Source organism: Netta rufina, assembly GCF_964035555.1.
Source record: "Netta rufina genome assembly, chromosome: 3".
NCBI lineage: Eukaryota > Metazoa > Chordata > Aves > Anseriformes > Anatidae > Netta > Netta rufina.
This window is the reverse complement of record NC_140125.1, coordinates 90641400-90661783: the sequence shown is the minus strand read 5'-3', so window position 1 is coordinate 90661783 and position 20384 is coordinate 90641400. Positions and strand designations below refer to the sequence as shown.

Below are 20384 nucleotides of genomic sequence, written 5' to 3'. Positions count from 1 at the left end.
ACTCATAAAGCCATGGTGGCAGTGTACATGTCATATGTCACAGCCCAGTGGGTGAAACATATCCCCACAGCCCTTGTTTAGTTCTTTCTTCAGCTTGAAGGGCTTCAAACCCTGCTGGCCTGCTCCTCAGGAGCACCCCTGACATCTAGGCAGCAGGTTACCCTGGTGAGGAAGGGATTTTCCACCCTTACTACCATCCATCATCGTGTTTACTCTCAGTATTGTTCGAGATTAAAGAGAGGCAGAGCATGAGAGTGGTTTCCTACACATCAGGAATTTCACCTGTGAAGAGTGATGCAGCGGTTTCCCTCTCTGTTCCTGAGATTTTACTTCTGCAGCTTGTGTGATGTAATTTAATTAGATACAGAGGTAGGGCTAGATACAGGAATCATAACTTGCAGAAATATCCCCATGTGTTAACTGTGAGCTGTCAGCAAGCATTTTCAGTTTTTAATTTCATAAGCCACGTTTTCACTAGGACCATCCCCTCAATGCTTTTTGTTGATTTACATTTGCCATATGCAGGGGAAAAAAAAAGTCCTTATGGATATAATACTGTTGGGTTTTTTTGATTTGCTTTTGGTTTTGTTTGGACATCAGACCTAGATATTAGTTGTTCTCAGCTGTTGTTACTAAAAAAATTTGCATTGGACTTCAGCTTGGCAATAACGATGTAAAGTACTGTGAATTACTTCAATTTTTATGGAATTTTAAGTAATTTGATTTCTTTTTTTTTTAAAAAAAAGTTTGTGTGAAAACAGCAGTTTTTCAATTGAGTGCTGTGCTTAAAAAATTGCAATATTTGTATGTGTATGTTTTTAGACTGAGTAGAAAGTCTCCTGTTAACTTAGGTAGACTTATGGACCTTTAACTTTTAATGCAAATCATGTTGCATGTGCACTAGAAGATGAACTGTTTTCGCAAATAAATATCTCATTTTTTTCTAATTGTTCTTACATCCCATGGAAGTATATGGGTGTTTGTTAGTTGGGTTATACTGCACATTTATACTTCATGTACAAGTCAGGGTGACTACTGCTGCATCACAGTTCAACATCACAGACTCTGGTATACTAAGAGAAAATACAATTTTATACATCATCAGGATACTCTGTTTATAGCACTATCGATGTGCATTCACATGAGAAAGCTTTCAAATGTGACAGTAAATGTTACATTGATGCAAATATACTGTTTGTCTTAATTATTAAAAACAATCCTAAAAGTACTATACATAGGTAGTGCAGTGAAGTATTCACTTTGGTTAGTTTTTGGATGTCTTCTTTCTAAATAAGACAATAAATCTTTCTTTTGAACAAAATTCTTATTACAGGATCAATCATTGGCAATAACATTTATTAACATCTGCTGCTCTTTTTTGTTTCCAGGGAAGACGAGGCAAGCCAGGCCTCCCTGGAAAACCAGGACCACCAGGACCTCCTGTGAGTAATAGCAAGGGGAATGGGAAATCTTCTCCTCTATCCTAGAACAGTGAACTTTATTAACATTTTTGTACCAGCTTACCTGATCATAGTTATAGCTAAAAACAGATGATCAGTGTTTTCTTTGCTGTATCAAACAGCTGCTATACCCAGCCCTTTGATACAACAAAGAGAAAGAGACTGTGTCCACAAATACGGGAGACTACACAGCAAAATAGCAAGATGCAAACCGCAGTGGGGGAAATAGAAATTATCTGGCATTTCAAAGAAAGACCGGCCATGTATACTAAATGTGAATACTGTGCATTCATTCACTTTACAAAATGCGTGATGCTCTGTAAATGAAGGGATAATTTCTGTCTCAGAGGGGGTAATTTGAAAGATGAAGGACTGTGTGAAGCATGTGCCAACTGTCTGAATGGTGGGGACGATTATACCCAGCACTGGAATGAGCACTCAGCTGTGGTTCAGATGAGTTTACAGAAGAATTAAAAGATTAATACATGACTCTATGAAAGGATTTGTAGTATGAAGCACTGAAGGTTTTAGCTCAGATCTAAGAGGTTTGGGATTTATTTTTTAAGAGATACATGATTTTCAAATTTGAAATCAAGCATGAATCTGGTCTATTTTAGCCTATAACGAATGCAGTCATCTCGTAGAGGAAAACGTGATCATATTTGTAACATTTCCTATTTATTGTATTTGTAAAAATGCTATCACGCACAAATATAAAGCAGCCATTAATTTGTGGAATAAGTAAACTGCTGCTGCTTCACATTCATAGTATCAAGCAAGGATTTCACAGTTCTTTTTTCTGCTTACCTGAAATAGATAAAGGTCAGCAGTTTGCATCTCAAAATATTTAAAGCCCACAGCAAGGGAAAACTTCTAGGCTTAGTTCTAGAGAAGAGAATGATGTTGCATTAAATAGAATGAATAAATTGAAATAGATGTCATTTACACTTATCTAAAACCAAAACCACATAAATGTTGCAAATCACATTTATTTCCCTTTTGCCTTGCTAGAAGTGCTCAGAAGGAAATTGATAATGGTGTTCATTTATCCTGCATAAAGCTAAGTAGTTAAAAATCCCTCTATCTCCCTCTCCTCCCCTACATATAGTCGCATTAAAGCCTTGTTTTTTGAGTCTTTTGTACCCTGTGGATTACTAATGCTAAAGTGATATTGCAGACTGGGGGTATCCAAACAGAGAAAGGGCATGATACAGAATCCTTCTTAATACAAATGCCAAAAATTACCTTTAAAAGACAAAAAATAGAAAACAAAAACATAGCAGAGACCTAATCTGCTTAACTTTTTGTGAACCAATGAAAAGCTGTTTCTCCATTACAGATTTCTGCTATCATAGTTTTGCTGGCAGGTCAGGCTTGGGAAGATGTATGGTCTTTGACAGACATACCAGAAACATTCAGTGGAAGCTAAATTGCATTTTTATTACTGAAGCCTATTTCAGATTTTCCTACAGCAATGCAAAGCTCAGCTTTGTCAGTACTGAAGCATCCATATGAAGAGCTCTGTCTGGGGACCATACCCCAGAAAAGCATTCCTCAAGCAGTCATGGCCTAAATATTGGTTAAAGGTATTTGTTTCTGTATAGCTGTCTTGATGCAGTTCTTGCTTTGGATACAGCTACAATAGCATCTTGAATTCTTTCTCCAGTACTGACAAAATAGCATAGAAAAAGCATATTGTGTAAGCAGTAATGCTTACTAATGTGTAGTACACTCATAATTAAAGTGCTAAAGCTGGTACATACTGGCAAGTTTTTAACATGATTCAGCGTTCCTTCCATCTTTCCCAAGGTGGGATGAACATACTAAACATACTAAGTTTTGCTTTATGGTGCTTCCAGTTACTAACAGTAACTGCGCTTCTAATAGTAGAGCCAACCTCCTCATCCATACGGATATATGGTCAGCCTCTGCTTTGGTTCTGAAGTACAACAGAACTATCACACCTGCATGCTGGTGTCTATCATAAATTTGGCATATATACATTTGGTGTTTGGTTCATGCTTCAAAAGAATAAGAAAGTTTTATTTCAGAAAAAGGTAATTCAGTCATTAATTTTGAAGGTAGCTACAGCACACACTGAGTGTTAACAAAATTACCTTTTTAATTTATCAGTTTATGCCATGTGTCTGAGTACCTAATTTAGATATTAGGAGAACAGCCAGGTGTTTAGCAATGGGGGGGAAAAAAGGAAAAAAAAAAAAAAAAAAAAAAAAAAGCTGTAAGAAGGAAAGTTCTGCCTCCTTGAGGAAGTTAGCGAACAGACAGAAGGATGAAATGCTCAGGAGAGTTGGTATAAAGCACAATTCCAAAGGGGAGGAAGGACGTATGAGACCACATGCTGAACAATCAAAAGATCTGTAAATTGGACATTGCTAAGGGGTGACATGAATTTTGATCAATCAAAATAATTACTTTTCAGCTACTTCTGGCATTGCAGCAATTAAGGTTTTCTTTGTATTCCCATCTGCCTCTACTCTGACTTTTCTAACACTTTCTCAATACCTCATTATATTTTATTCTAGCCTGTTTTTTGGGGATTTTTTTCCCATGTGAAATTGATGCTTGTAGTTAGTTTCCAGTCCCTTAAGATCATCTGCACATCTTTGGTTAAAAACCCACATCACTTTGTCAGAACTGTAGATCTCTTGGCACATGGTGATAAAACTACTCAGTTAAAGCGGGACTCCCTATGCATCTCTTCCAGGCATCCTTTATTGTGTCACTTTTTCCCTTTGGAGCAAATCCTATGCCCACAAAAGGCAAGGAGTCAATGAATATTTTTCCTGACTGGTTATTAAGAACTATTTCCCTATGCTTACCCATATGATGATTTCTAGGTCCTTTGAGTATTTCTTTTAAGGTTTATTAAACATTGTAGACTTTTAAAATGCTCTGTTATTCCCTTCTGATTCAGAATTCATGGTTTGCATCCATGCTTTCTGATGTTGTTTTTGAGTACTGTTCTATTATATCACTGCTAGAGAGCTGAGATGTGTGCTCACACATCACACTCCAGTGCACAACAATTTATGCTGAAAACAAGGAATCCAAATAGTTTAAATAGAACTGCAGCTCCCTCTAGTGCTTTTGGATCGCTTCCTCCCTTTTAAAACTAAAGCTTCTGTTTAATCCACTATTCCTTTATCCCTCAAAACCATTCTGGATATTACAACTGTGAAATCAATCTGTGTACTCTTCAAATGTATTTCATACATTTTTTTGTCTGTGTTTTCTTCTGAAGGCCTCTGAAAGAGATACTGTCTCTTTCACATATGGTTATCCCACACTGCATGGTTCTACGTTGAAATCAAAATGCTTTCATAAATGAAACAAAAAGAAATACTCTCACAGTAGGATGATCTGAGGTTTTAAGTATTTTGATCTTATTGTAGCATTTTGATCTTATTGTAGAGCTAAACTGATAGTTTTCTTCTGCGGTAGCTGCTAACAAAAACATCTACAGGATTTAGCAACACAGAAGGGGTTACCAGAAAAACATAGTTTTTTTTTTTTTTTTTTTTCATGTGTTTAATGCATAGACTTTCTAGTTCCAGCAACAGTATTTTATTCAATACTTAAAAGCATGTGTATGGAAGATGTTTGACCTTAATATTTATATGCTCTTGGCATAGTGATGCATTGGCCTGATTCTGTAATCTTTACTTAGGCAAAATGCTTTTCTGGTGTAGGGCTGATAGGTAGGTGCCTAGTTTTGTTCAGAGTTCTGTTAAGAGACAATCATTTATGTTTCTATTTCTTCTGCTCCAAGCTGCTTGATGTCTGCAACTGTTTTACATCTTATGGTCATTTGTAGGAGATACCAATACTGAAACAGGGTAGTACAGGACACAAAACAGATTTTGTGATACCTATCTAAGGTTCAAAAGAGTTTTTTGTTTTTTTTTGCCTTACTTCTGTAAATAGTACAAAAAAAAAAAAAAAAAAAAAGTAGTTTTGCTGGTTTCTCCATCAAGTGTTGATCTTATCTTTTCTGTCCCAGTTTTCTCAGCCTCTGCTGGAACAGTTAGGACTGGAAGAATTCCATTTCTCAGTAGTTCCCATTGCAGAGGAGCATCAAACTGTTTTAAAAATAAAGAGTGACAAGCCAGAGTTGTGCTACATACTTCAACTACTAAAGCAGTGTTCTTTGGGGTGAGTCAGAGGAAGATTTCTGCCCAGTGTTACAGTTTGGCAGAAGGGCAATGCTGTCAGCACTGTTTTTAAAGGTGGGCAACATGAGGACTATATACTTTGGCCAAGTATCATCTTGTCCAACAAGCTGTATGTGTCAGAGCTGGCAAATCAACTTTGGGTCTCCTAAATCACAGGTTAATAATGCACTGCAATCAAGATTATTCATCCTCTTGCATCTCTGCTGTTTTATACCAACATATCCACAGTTACTGTTTGTAGCCTGAATGGATTTGCTTCACATTTGCTATGTGAAGTTTCTTTAAGCAGGAAACTGAAGCATCAGCTTCTTTATATCAAAAACTAGTTCACCAGTTCCCTTTGCAAGGGGCTGAACTTCCTATCTTTATCAACGTAATCATTTTTCTTTTGAAGATTAGCTTAAAGTCTCCTTAAAGTCTTAAATTAAAATAAGGTTTCTTTTTCATTAATGTTCCATATGAGGCAATGGAGAAGTTCACAGGCTACTTGAGTTTGTTCATTTAATTCCATATACTTGGAATTGGTCTCATTTTATTCAGTACATATGCCAGTGCCACCAGCCTACTTATCTTAAGTAGCCAGCAGTTTGCCTTGGAAATCTCATTTCCTCTGCCTTGGAAAATACTGTCATTCTACCAATATTTTGAAAGTGAATGAATGTTATCAGTTAATTACAATAAACAGAAAATCAAAAGTAATGGTAAGTGAAAATTGTCAGTAGCATTTCTGGTATTGTTGGACATTCTGCTGCTTTTTAGAAGAAAGTTGGAAATGCTTAGGATGGGAATGGCTGGCAATGATTGGTCATATTGTTTGTTTCTGCGCGTTTAAGTTTTTAAATTCCATATCAAAATGTATTTTAATGTATTCTATTGTGGCAGGCCATCATGCCTTCATCGTGCTTTCTTTAGAAATAGTTATACAATATTATACATCTGCACTGATGGGTTTCATGTTCTTTTTCCATTATAGTAATCAGGAGAGCAGTATATTATTTCAATGGGTAGGCGCAGATCTGAAATGGATGAATAAAGTGATTAGACTGAGTCCCTTTCAGCGCTGTGTTCTCAGGAATGGCCTGTTCTTGAGGTGCAACCAGTGTATTTCAGTTGTTACACATTTTACTATGCAGACTGTGAGATTGGGTAAATTTTTCTGCAATCTTATCTTTACAGAAATGCAGACAAACTATAAAAGTTAAGGGAGAAAAATACATTGTAAACCCCAGTAATTTCACAATTTGTAGCTATTTTCTTTTAAACACCTGTATTTCTGTTCCTACCTTGAGTATAGAAGCAACATCTGAAACCTGCTTGTGATTCACAAAAATAATCAGGATGTTTTCGGTTCTTTTCTTATTCATGCACATGTATTCTCTGTGTGCTTTGGTTACCTCAATTACATGACTTGATATACAATTTAAAAATATATATAAATAAATAAATAAAAAAAAGGAAACCCTGCTCAAGTGAGCTTTTGATTGGTGTTTGCAGAGGAGCACGTTTGAAAAGTATCCAAAGTGGCAGATGTGCAAAGTTCTCATTCAAAAGATAGAAATTGCCTGCACAGTAATTCTTCAACTTCTGTTAATTTCATTGCTTGTGCGTTTGCAAGCCAATAATACTAGTTTGCTTATTGCCTGTAGAGACTTCAGAGTATAATAAATAAATATACTGAATAAAAGTATTTTCTTCTGCTGTACAAAATTTTATTATTTTAATTCATTTTATTATAGAAAGACAGACAGAATACTTACATTTATGTCAATTTTTGAAAATGGGAAGACTAACACAGAGAAGTGGCTTGCCTCGTAACACAAAGCCTTTGATGTAGTCAAGAATCCAACCCAAGTTCCCTAAGTTCCCCTCAGCTGCCTTAGTCACAAGATAGTTTTGGGGTTTCTTGAGGTTATGTCATTTTCTCAAAACAGTGACATATAGAAAGGCTTTCAATTTTGTCAGAAATGATTTATTTGATGTACAAATAATATCTGAGAGGTCAAGTTTGGTGGCAGATAGAGCATCTGATCCTTCCTGGATTTTATTATTGCAGTGGTTTCATTTTTACTGGTTTTCCACTGGGGGAGGGGGAGGGAACGTAAAGGAAACAACATAGTGGCAAATGAGAAGGGAGGATAAATTCTGATTTTTTGACAGCTTGCTGTATTACAGAGTCCTTTCTAAAACAACAGTCTTGAAGTTGAGACATGTAATAAGTATGCAGTGTCATCATGGTTCAGTTCCAATTCTAAATTGTCATCTTTAATATGGATATCAGAGTAGAAATTCTGCCATTAACTGTAGTAATCAGAATTGAGTGAGTATCTCAGTTGAAACATCATGACTATATTTATCTTATTTTTCATTCTAAATTTAAAGTGACAATCCACTTCAAAAATGAATAGAAAAAAATATGGGCTTGTGTCTCTTCTGATGTTGGGGAACAAAGAGGGAGTGAGGCAAGATGTGATGTTTGATGTGGTATATACAGTAGAAGTAACTGATTTCCCATTATTACTGGTTGGCAATAAAACTTTCATCAATATTTACACAGTTGAATACATGACATTTTAGTATTTTCCTTGGATCTCTAGGTGACATCTATCAATGGGCAGTTTTTTCAACTTTCCTAAGAATACTCTGTAGTCTTGGTGTTGCACTGCATGAATTTGGCAGCAGTTCTTGTTAAGGAAGTCTTATCTGGACTTTTCATAGTGGAAAACAATAGTATTTTCATCTGGACAAATTTCCGTCCATGTGTGAGAAGTAATTTTGACTTCTGTAATAGCTTTATGTGTCCTTTAGCTTAAAAATGGGGGAAATTTTCAATAGATTCTTATTCTGAAAGTGTAGAAAGCTACTTTCCTATGTATGTGTGTGTAATAACAGTGCTTATAAAACAATTCACAAAGACCTTACGCAAAATGAAAATGTGCGATTAAAATCTCTGACTAATCTCCAATCTCCGACATAGAATCTCTGACTGATAAACAGACTCCGTTTTCTCAAGGAACAACCCTTTTCAAAACTAAAAAGAATTCACTTTTATAAAGCAATCTTTAGGGAACATGTGTGCTAGCTACATTTTTCCTATAAACATAAAAGTTGCAGGCTCCTGTAAATTGTCTGTAATGGTGGGAAAAAAAAAAAGAAAGGAGGGGGGAGAAGGAGAGGGAAGAGGGAGGGAAGAGTTGCCTTTGTGCCCTGTATCTGTTAAATTCAGTTAATTCAGACCAGGTGACTTGAAAAAGTGATTTTTTAATCTTATTAATGTAGTCAAATATTCCTTACAGCAACCACAAGTGTCTGTAGTTCATATTGCTTGATGTAGAGAGTTACTGTGCTAATTTGTAAATTTTCCTAACTTTTAGTTCATAAAATCTTTAGTCAACTTCTTGTGCTTTGCCCTGGTTCACAACACTTAAAAATTTTATTGAGGGTCTGTTGTGTTGTGTTGTGTTGTTTTTTGTTTTTTTAATCTCTCCATCCTAAGCCTTCATATAAGTAAGAAATGCTCTCCTTTGCTGAAATTCTTGATGAAAGGTGTCTGTATAAATCTAAACTTGCATATCCATAAAACTACAAAGTTGGTCTTTCAGAGAATTCTGGCATTCCTCAATTTCACTTTCAGTGCTCTAAGTTAAAAAATCCACCTGTTTACTCACAGTAGGAGCTGCTTCTACATCAAAACTTGTGCTTTGAGTTACTGAAAAGAAGTTTTAAAACGCTGTGGAGTGAAAATTGAGCTCATACTAGAAGAGATTCCTATTAAAGTTGATATGAATGTCACCTCTGCCTTCTCTGGCAGACTGATTTGCTACGAATAAAAGTTGCCAGTTTTCAAAACTCAAGGATTTTGAGACTGACTGTGCTTCTCCTTGTGCCAAGAAAAAAAGATATAATGATCTGACACAAAATAATTTACTGTATAATCAAATAAAAATCTAAGTCCCAGTACTCTTCGAATACAGGTTTGTAAACATAACATTAGCTAAATTAAAATTATTTTCTGATATATGTTTTTCCTTACAGGGTCCTTCTGGACTAAAAGGAATTCTGGATTCATTGAACAAGCATTATAATGAGGTATGGAGTTTTGAGTGTCTGTCTGTGTCTGTGTGCTTATGACTAAGAAGCATCTAAGATAGAAGTGATCACAGTGTTGATCCCTGCAAGCCACATTCCAAATTCATCCAAAAGGTAGATCCTTCCCTGTTCGCTTTTTGCACTCCTATATAGGCTCAGTCCACAGTCTGGTTGCACACCTACTGTGTCATCTGTCCTGCAGGATACATATCTCCCATGCCACTTGTACTCCCATATTTTTTCCTTCTGTAACTCAAAACGGTAGGTGGACTGTCCATCTGTTAGTGTAAAGCCCCGGCTCCCCGTTTCTAAACCTAATTGCTCTAAATCATACTTGACATTTCTTCTTTCTCTCTCAAACTTGTCATGATCCTAAGAATAGAATAGAAAGACACGGAGGTATCATTAAAAAAGGTCTACTGGAGATCTGTAAGAATTCTCCCTAAGAGTATAATATATACTAATAAGAATATTGTCTGTATATGTAACTGTATGTAGCTGTAACATTTTGCAGCTACAAGCACTTCCTAGAAAAAAAAAAAAAGTTAAAATTGCCTACTAGTGCTACTAGTGACAGAGCTGCCATTCTCTCTTCTAAATTCTGAGCACAGATTTTTCAGATCATTTATGCAGTTGTCGTGTCTGCCATTGTAAGGCATTGTGATTCAAAGATCACGCAAGTTTTCTTAATTGATGCTGAAGTGAGTGCATAATTTATCTGAATAGAAAAATAGTATTTTATTCAGAGATGTATGAAGCATTACAGGAATATTTGCTTAATACAGAAGTTACTGTGTGCTTTCTGCCTTATGTCACGCAGATCAAACCTGGAAGACATCCATCTCTTTTAATAATAAAATGCATAACTATGAAGAGAAGGTGAAATCAGACTATTTTTATTGTATAACATACTGAGATGAGTAATAAAATCAATTTAAAAAAAAAAAAAGTTCTGGAGTGAAATTCAAAGCAAACAAATCTTTCTGGTTGCTTTTATCACTGACATGTTTTCTCTGATATTTCTGATATTTAATCCATTCCAAATCGGTATTTCAGCTTAGGGCATGGTTTAGGAATTAAGCATGGTTTTATATGCTGTCCTGGATATTTTTATACCTGGAAACTTATTTTCTCTTTTTGGTCTGCCATTTCATGTATATGCATTGAAGTCTTATATATTTTGTATTTATACCTTGTTTTTATTACCAATTTCTTCTGTCTTCATGCCAAAGACAACTTTCACTGATACCAGTCTTGTTTTCTTTATCAATACTATATTTATTGTAACCCGTTTCCCACCTCTGGACTACTAATCTTTTCTACCCTGAGGGTCCCTATAAGGTTAATTCTACAACAGGGAACAAAAATATTGGGGATCTTCAGGAACTGGCAAGCATCTCTCTCCAAGAATCTCATTTCTTGTTGTTGTACAACTCTAGGAGTTCCTAAAGTGTATTACATTTCCTAATTAACAATCTTCTGGAAAAATGTAGATCAGCTGCTCTGTGTCTGTAAATTAATTGTCTTATAAATCCTGTACAGCTTACCAACTTTCCTCTTCCTTCAGCTGTCTGAAGATTTTAATGACTCTGTCATGAGCAATTAGCTGTTCAACAAGGAAATGCTAGGGTTTTGTTTCAGGTGAGAGAGGTGATGGCTTTTTGATTCAAGTAGCAGGTTTTAAATATGCCAACTTTCTGTAACTACATATTCAGGTCTTGCTAGAGTCAACCTACGTCTCTGACTGCTACAGCAGAAATATTAGTTTCTATATTGTTTATGATGGGAATGTGACATTTCTATCAAGAACAAGACAAAAACATCAAAGAAGTCATCAAAGACAGCTTGTCTGCTTTGCCATTGATTATTCATTTAGGCAGATATATGCAGTATTAAATTTTCTCCGTTACACACTGTTGCATAGTGTGATCAGTGCTGATTTTGTTTGATGCACCTTGGAGATACCAAGGAATTTTTCACGTTTCAGTATGTAATTTTGAATGTGCTTTGATTATTAGCATTTGTGAGATGATATTTCAGTGATATTTTGTGGATTTTGAGATTCCTTACACCACAGGAAAGTTCTGTTTTTTTTTCCAGCATTTTGTGAATATTCTCAAGGATCTCACAAGCTCTTATTTCTGTTTGTGTTCTTGAAGTGTTTAAATTGTGACCGCATATTTGTTGCTATAGAGATTTTAATATCAGATTTTTCTGAGGGTAGTAGTACAGCTTCTTTGTGTTGGTGTTTCTAGGAGTTATGATAAACACTGCTGCCAAGGTAGTTGTGAGGTCACTAAGAGATGATCTTAAGACCCATCATAATTTAATAATATCATTATCTTGTAATTTCTCTATTTCTTAGCAGATTATTCTGTTCTCAAGCCTTCTGCAATACTTCTGCTTTCTCTTTGGTATCAATGAGTTGCCATGATTGCACAGTGTACTTGTATAATTTGTTGCAACTAATCTTTCTCTGGCTCTGTATCAAATCAGTGTATTGTGTAAGGAGGCCAGAGTCCAAGTTTTCAAGAAGTGTAATTTACTTGACCCATGCATATAGAAAAAGAGAGCACTATAAATAAACTTGCTGATTTGTAGCAGCAGATTGTGGTGAATGGCAAACCAAAAACATCAATCTTTCTTTAACGAAGGTGAGAGGAACCTGCTGGGGATTGTAGAAGCATTGATCCTAAATGGGGTGGGAGACGGTGCCGGAGTGTTTTTCCTTTCTTCCTTCTTTGTTCTTCTTTTGTGCCTGTTCTTGCAAAGTATACAACTACTCTTATAATCCTTCTTGTTTTGTCTTTTGTGCTTTCACTGTAAATGAGATGCTTTGTATATATTTGATACATTCATTTTGTTCTCTTTGTTATGCCAAAAACTGTTTTTGCCCTGCTCTGTAGCTTATGTTTCTTTGGTGACTGGTAAACGATGACTCATGGTTTATATTTATATGCTCTCTAGCCTCTGTTATCATCCTTTGCTTGGGCTTTCAAGGCCTCTCTTTGTCATCTTTTTTACTTAACATTTTACCGTACTTAGGTATAAGGTCACTTCAGTCAACCCTGCTTCTAAACATCTTTGGAAAGGGCATAAAGATCAATTTAATCTGAAATGTTCTACATGTAAAAATAAAAATGAAGCTACAAAACAAAGTAACTGGAGCTATATCACAATCTGCTCAGGAAATTTTCCAGAAATATGAATTGATTTGTGAATATTTCATTATTACTTTCCTAAGACATTTTTCCTTGGCATATTTTTCTTGCATTTTGTTATAAAGAGTGAATGACCTATAAATATGCAAAGAGCGTAGAAGTAGTTATTATGTCTAATACCCTTTTTTTCTCTATATATGCAAAAGATGCACAACTCAGAATAAATCAAAACTTAGAGCATAATCCTTATTTAATAGCAGACACCTAGGTTGTTCTCAGTCAAGCAGTAGTCAGCTTCTTCTTGGCAATACTCAGGTTCCCTTCACTGAGAATCTGTCTCTTGCTCTGGAGCTGATTTCAATATTCAGGTTAGTAATAGCATTACAAACCCTAAACACCATAGAAGATCCTTCAGAACTTTAATATTTATAAAATATCTGAATTTCATTCAAGTTATATTCAGTTATTAACTTCTAAAAAATATTAGGAACTTAAATGCCATTTCTAATCATGAAGATACTTCCCCTTTCTACAGATATGGAAACCAGAAAATGACAAGGGGAATTGACTTGCTTGGTGTTCCCATTCATCCCAATGGCAGATGTTTTAGGGTTTGGATTCATTTGATCCAAATTCAAGCTAATTTTTCAGGGCCACTGTTTTTCTTGCTATTTCCATTGTCATTAAAAGAAAATATGTTCCCCATAAGTAGTCTGAGCCTGGCTTTGTGAAGAGGAAAACATTTATTTTTTACTATATTGTGTCTTTACCTTGTACAGAGTAAATAGATGTAGTTCAGTAGTACCTCAGCAAGCATACAACCTGAAGCCATGGTCCTTAAATCTGTTTTCTTTGAGAAGCAATAGGAGGAACCAGTTGATCTTATTCATTCCCTCTCCTTTTGTCTCAATGCTGTAGTAGAATTATTTTAGTCCTACTCAGAAGTAAAAGGCTTGTGTTTTTGTCATAGTGATTTTTATTGTTCTTTTCTAACATACTTGAGAAGTGTACTGTAAAGATGTGCATAAGAATATGTTCTTTGCATTGATATGAGGAAAGAAAACACAGATTAGCATAGCAATGTTCAGCAAAGACATTTGCCTTTTATGTTTTTGTACGTGTTCTGCAATTGTGAATGGAATATAAATGCATGAAAAAGAATGTGTTGCTGCAATACATTACTTAGATGTACTGCAAAGGAATTTAGTATCCCTTTCTGACAGTAAATAAGGACTTCCAAGTTTACATACTGGTAAATTACATGGAATTGTTATGGTAACTACACCACAAATCAATGGTGACATGTTCTTTGTGATGATATTTCTTCCCAGAGTGATATGAGACTACTAGGATTACTTGGGACCCCTGGACCTAAAGGCCAGAAAGGAGAAATTGTAAGCATTTTGTGTGAAATTTTGATAAATTTCAAAGCTCCCATCTAACCTGTCTTTGCCACCTTTAGCATAGTATCTATTATTTGATTTATTACATTCTTGAAGGAATAGATTTTCTATATGTGTGCTGTTTGATTGGTGTAGTCCAGTGTCCAACTCATGTGCCATCCTGCAGGTACTGCAGTGAGTCTTTGTCCTCAAAAAGAGAGCCAGAAAAGGAAAATGCAGGACGAATTATCTGTAGCTTCCACAGCACTGGCTAAGAAGTGAAGTTAGATGGCCAGCCTGTTAGGGGAAAAACGCTCCAAATAAGTCAAAATTCAGAAAGATATTGTGATAGTAAATCAGGAACATTAAAAGCAGTTTCTCTGTAATGATGGAACTTGCTATACCAAAAATACTTATAATGAGCCTATAAATATTGCTCAGAGTTCATATTCTAACCATATGACAATATATTGTTTATAGGCACCTTCCCTGTTTAAAGAGTGGCATAGTTTTTTGACAGTTGGCTGCCTTTTAAACTTGGAAGAAAAGGACAAGCACCAGATGTCACAAGATTGAGAACAATTTTTATTGAGAAGCCTGCGGATCTGCTCATCATTTAGATTGATTTGGAGCAGCAAATTCCACTGCAGGAAAAACAGAGTACAGATGTAATACAGGAGGAGTTAATTTCCATTTGTTAGTAGATAAAAGTCTTAAAATATAATTTCTTTTGTTAAAAGGGTCAAAAAGGAGAAGTGGGAATGACTGGTGCAAAGGGAGAAAAGGTAAGTTAATTCCTTACTTATTTGCTTGTGTGTGATGCTAGAAGGTGGATCAAATGAATGTATGGATCAAATCTTGGAAAGTTCATTCAGGAAAAATTATTTAAGCATTAGAAAAGCTGTCAGGATCTGAATGTCCTCAGTAATTTTACTCAAGCCCTACCTTGAGAAAATATTTACATGTGCAAGTAAACTTCCCTGTTCCAACAACTCCCAAAAGTCTTAACTTTAATTACATTCAGATGTTACTGAATACCATTCTAAAATTGTGTTTATATAAGTTTATGTTCAGGGATTACCTCGTGAATTAGATGTCATTCATACTTTTTAAAATTGAAAGTATGTATGATCTTTGGTATCTGTATGAATAAACAGGAGTCCTTAAATTATTAAAATTTGTAAATAAACTTTTGTAGTTCAGTGTTATTTCTGGCTTCAGCTTAAATTTTGCAGATTTTTACTGGGTGTCTATAGGTGTGTATCCTTCACATAAACTTTTGAAGTCTATATATTTATATTCTACATAGGTTTAAAAATAACAAAAATTAAGAACTTTGTTCACCAAACCCAGACATGTGTACTGTTTACCATTTGAAATAACACTGTGTTATCACCTTCTTTATGTTGTCATAGGGAGAGCCTTCTGAAAAAGGGGACAAGGGAGATCCAGTAAGTATAGCCATATTTTGAGCTAATGATGTGAATAATTTATTTTGTGTGATTTTTGTACAGTGTTAATGTGGTAATTTTTTTCTTTGTACGCTTTCATTAGTTTCAGTGATTATGTAGCATAACATGTTTATTGTCTCCTTCTTACATGTGCATTAAATTCAACCTGGTTATACATAAAGCTGAGATGTGGCATAGTACCCAGTTCTTCACCATTTCTATTGAGCAAATATATGGCCAGTTATTACAGTCCCTGAACTGAGTTTGCACAAGTTCTTGTTCCCTGAAGGTCCTTGCTCTCTTCCATTTATTTCAGAAAATTGTGTGTGGGCTAAGCTGTTCTAGTGGTTGTGTCATTTTCCTCGGTGTGGCATTTAACAGCAGGCAGTGTTTTTATAGCCATTTTATGTGTACATAATTTTTCACTATTTGGGGGGATATTTTCAGAGCCCTCATTCTTTAAAAGTCTGTTTACATGTGTTGCTTATTTTTTAATTAACTATTGTTCTCTCATGTGGCATTGGACAGAAGCTAGTTATATTGTTTAATACACAACTGAAGGTTGCTTAGACACTTGTGATAAACGTTATAATAACCAAAATAAGGCATACAGTAATAATGTGTTTTTTTGGAGATTTATATTACGTCACAAGTAGTAAATTATTGGGGAAAAATAGATTTTAGAATAGAGAATCTCATAAGCAAATGTGATTTCAAGCAATTGTTCTTTAAACCACTAGCAAAACCTGCAAATTCGTTTGAAAGAGGAATGCCTTTCAAAGTTTCCACAAGACATCAGAAATTCTGCAACGTTTTCTCAATATTTACTAAGTTTGCAAACTATAATATAACATTCTAGGGTAGCAAATTAAATTAATAGTTCATCTTAGTTTAAGTTTATACTTCTTATGGTCATGTCTGCTGTTTTCAGGGAGAAACTGGAATGGAGGGATCAAAAGGAGATAAGGTATTGTTTTAACTTGTACACACTGAAATACATGGCTGGTGTACATAGCTGGTACTGGGAGACATACGAGTAAAGCTGTTTTTTTGTTTGTTTTGTTTTTTGTTTGTTTGTTTTCTCAAACACTATCATTAGGGTGAAACAGGAGACCCTGGACCACCTGGTCTCACTGGAAATCCAGGATCAATGGTATGTGAAAGGTATTTTTGTGGAATTAACATTCCATAAAACAAAGTCTGTAACTGCTATAAGAGGACTCTGAATGCTGTCAACTCTAGCTGGTATTAAAGAGCAGAGACTGCAAATAGTGTATGTCAGAAGTTTGTGCATGGATCATGGCTATTTTAATTCTAGTTCATAAAATTCTTGATTTCAGCATCACTCATCAGGGAATATCTATGCAAAACTCAAGTGGCTCAAATGTTATTTGGTCACTTAAGCATATAAGCACTCATTTTGCTGTTACAAATACACTGAGTATATACACTTTATCCTTCAGTAAGGCAAAGAGTAACCACTGCCAGTGCATTAGTAGTTCCTGTGTTTTAAACTGCAGGTAGTGTCAAAGTAGTCATTGGCTTGCTTTGAAGAAAGTGACTGAAGTACCATTTGGTCTTCAGGATATCTCAATGGCTTGTGTTGTATCAAAGACAGAGTTGGGAATTCTGAAAATGTGACCTCCACTCAACACCTTTCACGTTCCCTGTAGCAATATTTAGTGATCCATTACGTGTGGGCAGGAGCAGCACTTGTGGCTCCAGTGACCAACCTCAACTTCAGCTATCCCCAACAAATGTGAAGAGGAAAAGGATAATACCCGAGTTCCTTAGATCATCAAAAAAGCATCACAGGTAGAATAAATGCAGCAACAGAAGTGCACAAAAATACAGCTTTCTGACATCTTAAAAATGATTCTACAACTCCTTAGACTGCTCTTTGGAGACCAGGTCCCTCCTTGGCACAGGCTGTTGAAACAATTATTGCTGTAGTATTTCACTAGTGGCATCCCCCAAGGCTCAGTACTGGGGCCAGTCCTCTTCAATATTTTTATCAATGATAAAGGTATCAATGATAAAGATGAGGGGATCGAGTGCACCCTCAGTAAGTTTGCAGATGACACCAAGTCAGGTGCATATGTCAGTATGCTCAAGAGTAGGAAGGCTCTGCAGGAGGATCTGGATAGGCTGGACCGATGGGCTGAGGTCAGCTGTATGAAGTTCAACAAGGCCAAGTGCTGGGTTCTGCAACTGGGGCGCAACAACCCCAAGCAGAGCTACAGGCTGGGTGATGAGTGGTTGGAAAGCTGCCTGGCAGAGAAGAACCTGGGAGTATTGGTTGATAGTTGGCTGAATATGAGCCAGCAGTGTGCTCAGGTGGCCAAGAAGGCCAACAGCATCCTGGCTTGTATAAGAAGCAGTGTGACCAGCAGGGCTAGGGAAGTGATTGTCCCCCTGTACACAGCTCTGGTGAGGCCGCACCTCGAGTACTGTGTTTAGTTTTGGGCCCCACACTACAAGAAGGACACAGAGGTGCTTGAGAGAGTCCAGAGAACGGCAACGAAGCTGGTAAGGGGTCTGGAGAACAAGTCTTACGAGGAGCAGCTGAGGGAGCTGGGATTGTTCAGCCTGGAGAAATGAAGCCTTGGGGCGACCTTATCGCTCTCTACATGTACCTTAAAGGAGGCTGTAGCAAGGTAGGGATTGGTCTATTCTCCCACGTGCCTGGTGACAGGACAAGGGGGAATGGGTTAAAGTTGTGCCAGGGGTGTTTTAGGTTGGATATTAGGAAGAACTTCTTACCGGTTGTGAGTTGTGAGGCATTGGAATGAGCTGCCCAGGGAAGTGGTGGAGTCACCATCCCTGGAGCTCTTTAAAAGACGTTTAGATGTAGAGCTTAGTGATGTGGTTTAGTGGAGGACTTGTTAGTGTTAGGTCAGAGGTTGGATTAGGTGATCCTGAAGGTCTCTTCCAACCTACATGATTCTGTGATTCTGTGAAATCTGGGTCACTATCACACTGTATACCTTCCAGAAAAGGCTTATAGAGATCCAAAGGATCATTATATTTTGCATCAAGTCATCCTCTTTTCTCTACATTGCAATTCCCTTTTTTTTTAATGTGTTCAGTAGTCTTTCAGTACTTTTCAGAGTCTTTCAGATGAGATCTATTCTGAAAAGAGAAAGAGCACGTACCACATGGTTCAAACATAACTTTGATTTGTCCCTTGAAGGGGGACATATCCTTGTTTTACTTAATTTGTTTTTGCTTTTCCTTTAGTTAGTGCATTTGTATTTATTTTGTATACATACTTCATATTTTGTACATATTAGTCTCAAAAAAATATTGGACTAAATTAAGGGAGAATGACTGAGAAAAATCTGTACTTCTTAGTCCACATAGAATATCATTTTAAATGATGGATGTTTTAATTTCTTTGTAGATTCTAACTCTTTACACTGAATTACAATAGGTGTCTTGACTTTTTACCTTGAACGTGTATTATATCATCTCACAGGGACTGCAAGGACCTCCAGGACCTGTTGGGCCCAGGGGACTGCCAGGAGAAGTCGTACGTATTGTGTAATTTCACCAAGCATTGTAAGTGTGGTATGTGAGCGTTTAGCCAGTGAAACAGTACCTCAGAGGTTTCCATAGGTACTCCTTTTGTGAGTGGTACTAGAGAAATCAGCTGTCAAAGAGTAGTAATGGACTGTGCCTCAGGATAGTGATTTGCTGATGTTATTTTTGTCCTTGTGTTACCACCTGCACAAGAATGTAAGGATGATAATACTAATTTGAATTCTGATTCACAGGTAATTAACTCTACAAAAATCACTCTTACCTCATGAGATTAGGTGAGAACTGAAAATCTCTGGCAAAGTGTGAATTATGTTATACCATGAACTGCAAAGAACAGCGTGTGTGGAGCAAAGTAGGGAAAGTAAGAGTACACCCAAATTTTAAACACATTTTCTTCTTTATTATTTCTGTCTGGTTTTGTACTATTCTGAATTGTTCTACTTCACATAAAAGAAACAGAATAAACAATTATATTAATTGTCTTAGCATTTAGGTCAGATTTATGAGCAAAACTCTTATTCAGAGCCAGACTCATCCCCTGCCTAATTCCATTAAAACTATGGACAGCATTAAATCATCAATCAGAGTAGATGTATTAGTTGGAAATAAATTAATAGAAAACCCTATTTTTGAATTACTTTTCAATAGAATAAATGACTAAAACACTTGTGCAGGAAGTGGAACAATAGATTATTCTTATGATTGTCATTTGGTATTCCAATTTAATTGTACAATGACTTGCTGCTAGTCATAAAGTACTGAAAGCCATTGTATGGCTGCTGTAGGTGAAAAATAGCTTATATAGTGAACAGGTGGCAGATAAGATGTGTGTGTGTATTTGTGCATGTAAGAGTGTCAAAAACTGATCAGCTGAGCTCTCAAGCATAAGGTTGCTCTCAGTAGAACTTTGGGAGCTGCTTTAAAATTCTGCTAGAACCTGTACTAAACAAAAGTGGCACAAATGGGTTCTCCGGTTAACAGAGACATAAGACAAGCCCGCCAGTTTGGAAACTGATCACCTATTGTGCACATAGACTATTTGTACAGCAACAACCAAGAGGTGAGAGAAACAGAAAGAAGTGGTGTCAAAAAAGGAGTGTTCCTGAGA

At 36.2% G+C, this 20384-nt stretch overlaps 1 protein-coding gene across 6 annotated transcripts in view; it reads left to right on the top strand.

Annotated features, from left to right (window-relative positions):
• COL19A1 (collagen type XIX alpha 1 chain) overlaps positions 1-20384 on the top strand; it is a 202462-nt gene that overhangs the window by 131773 nt on the left and 50305 nt on the right. For all 6 annotated transcript variants that reach the window (XM_084284378.1, XM_084284379.1, XM_084284377.1 and 3 more), the window contains 8 exons: positions 1389-1442; positions 9686-9739; positions 14232-14294; positions 15023-15067; positions 15698-15733; positions 16665-16700; positions 16833-16886; positions 19212-19265. In XM_084284378.1, the coding sequence (XP_084140504.1) occupies positions 1389-1442; positions 9686-9739; positions 14232-14294; positions 15023-15067; positions 15698-15733; positions 16665-16700; positions 16833-16886; positions 19212-19265 (396 nt within the window). The remainder of the gene's footprint in view (positions 1-1388; positions 1443-9685; positions 9740-14231; positions 14295-15022; positions 15068-15697; positions 15734-16664; positions 16701-16832; positions 16887-19211; positions 19266-20384) is intronic.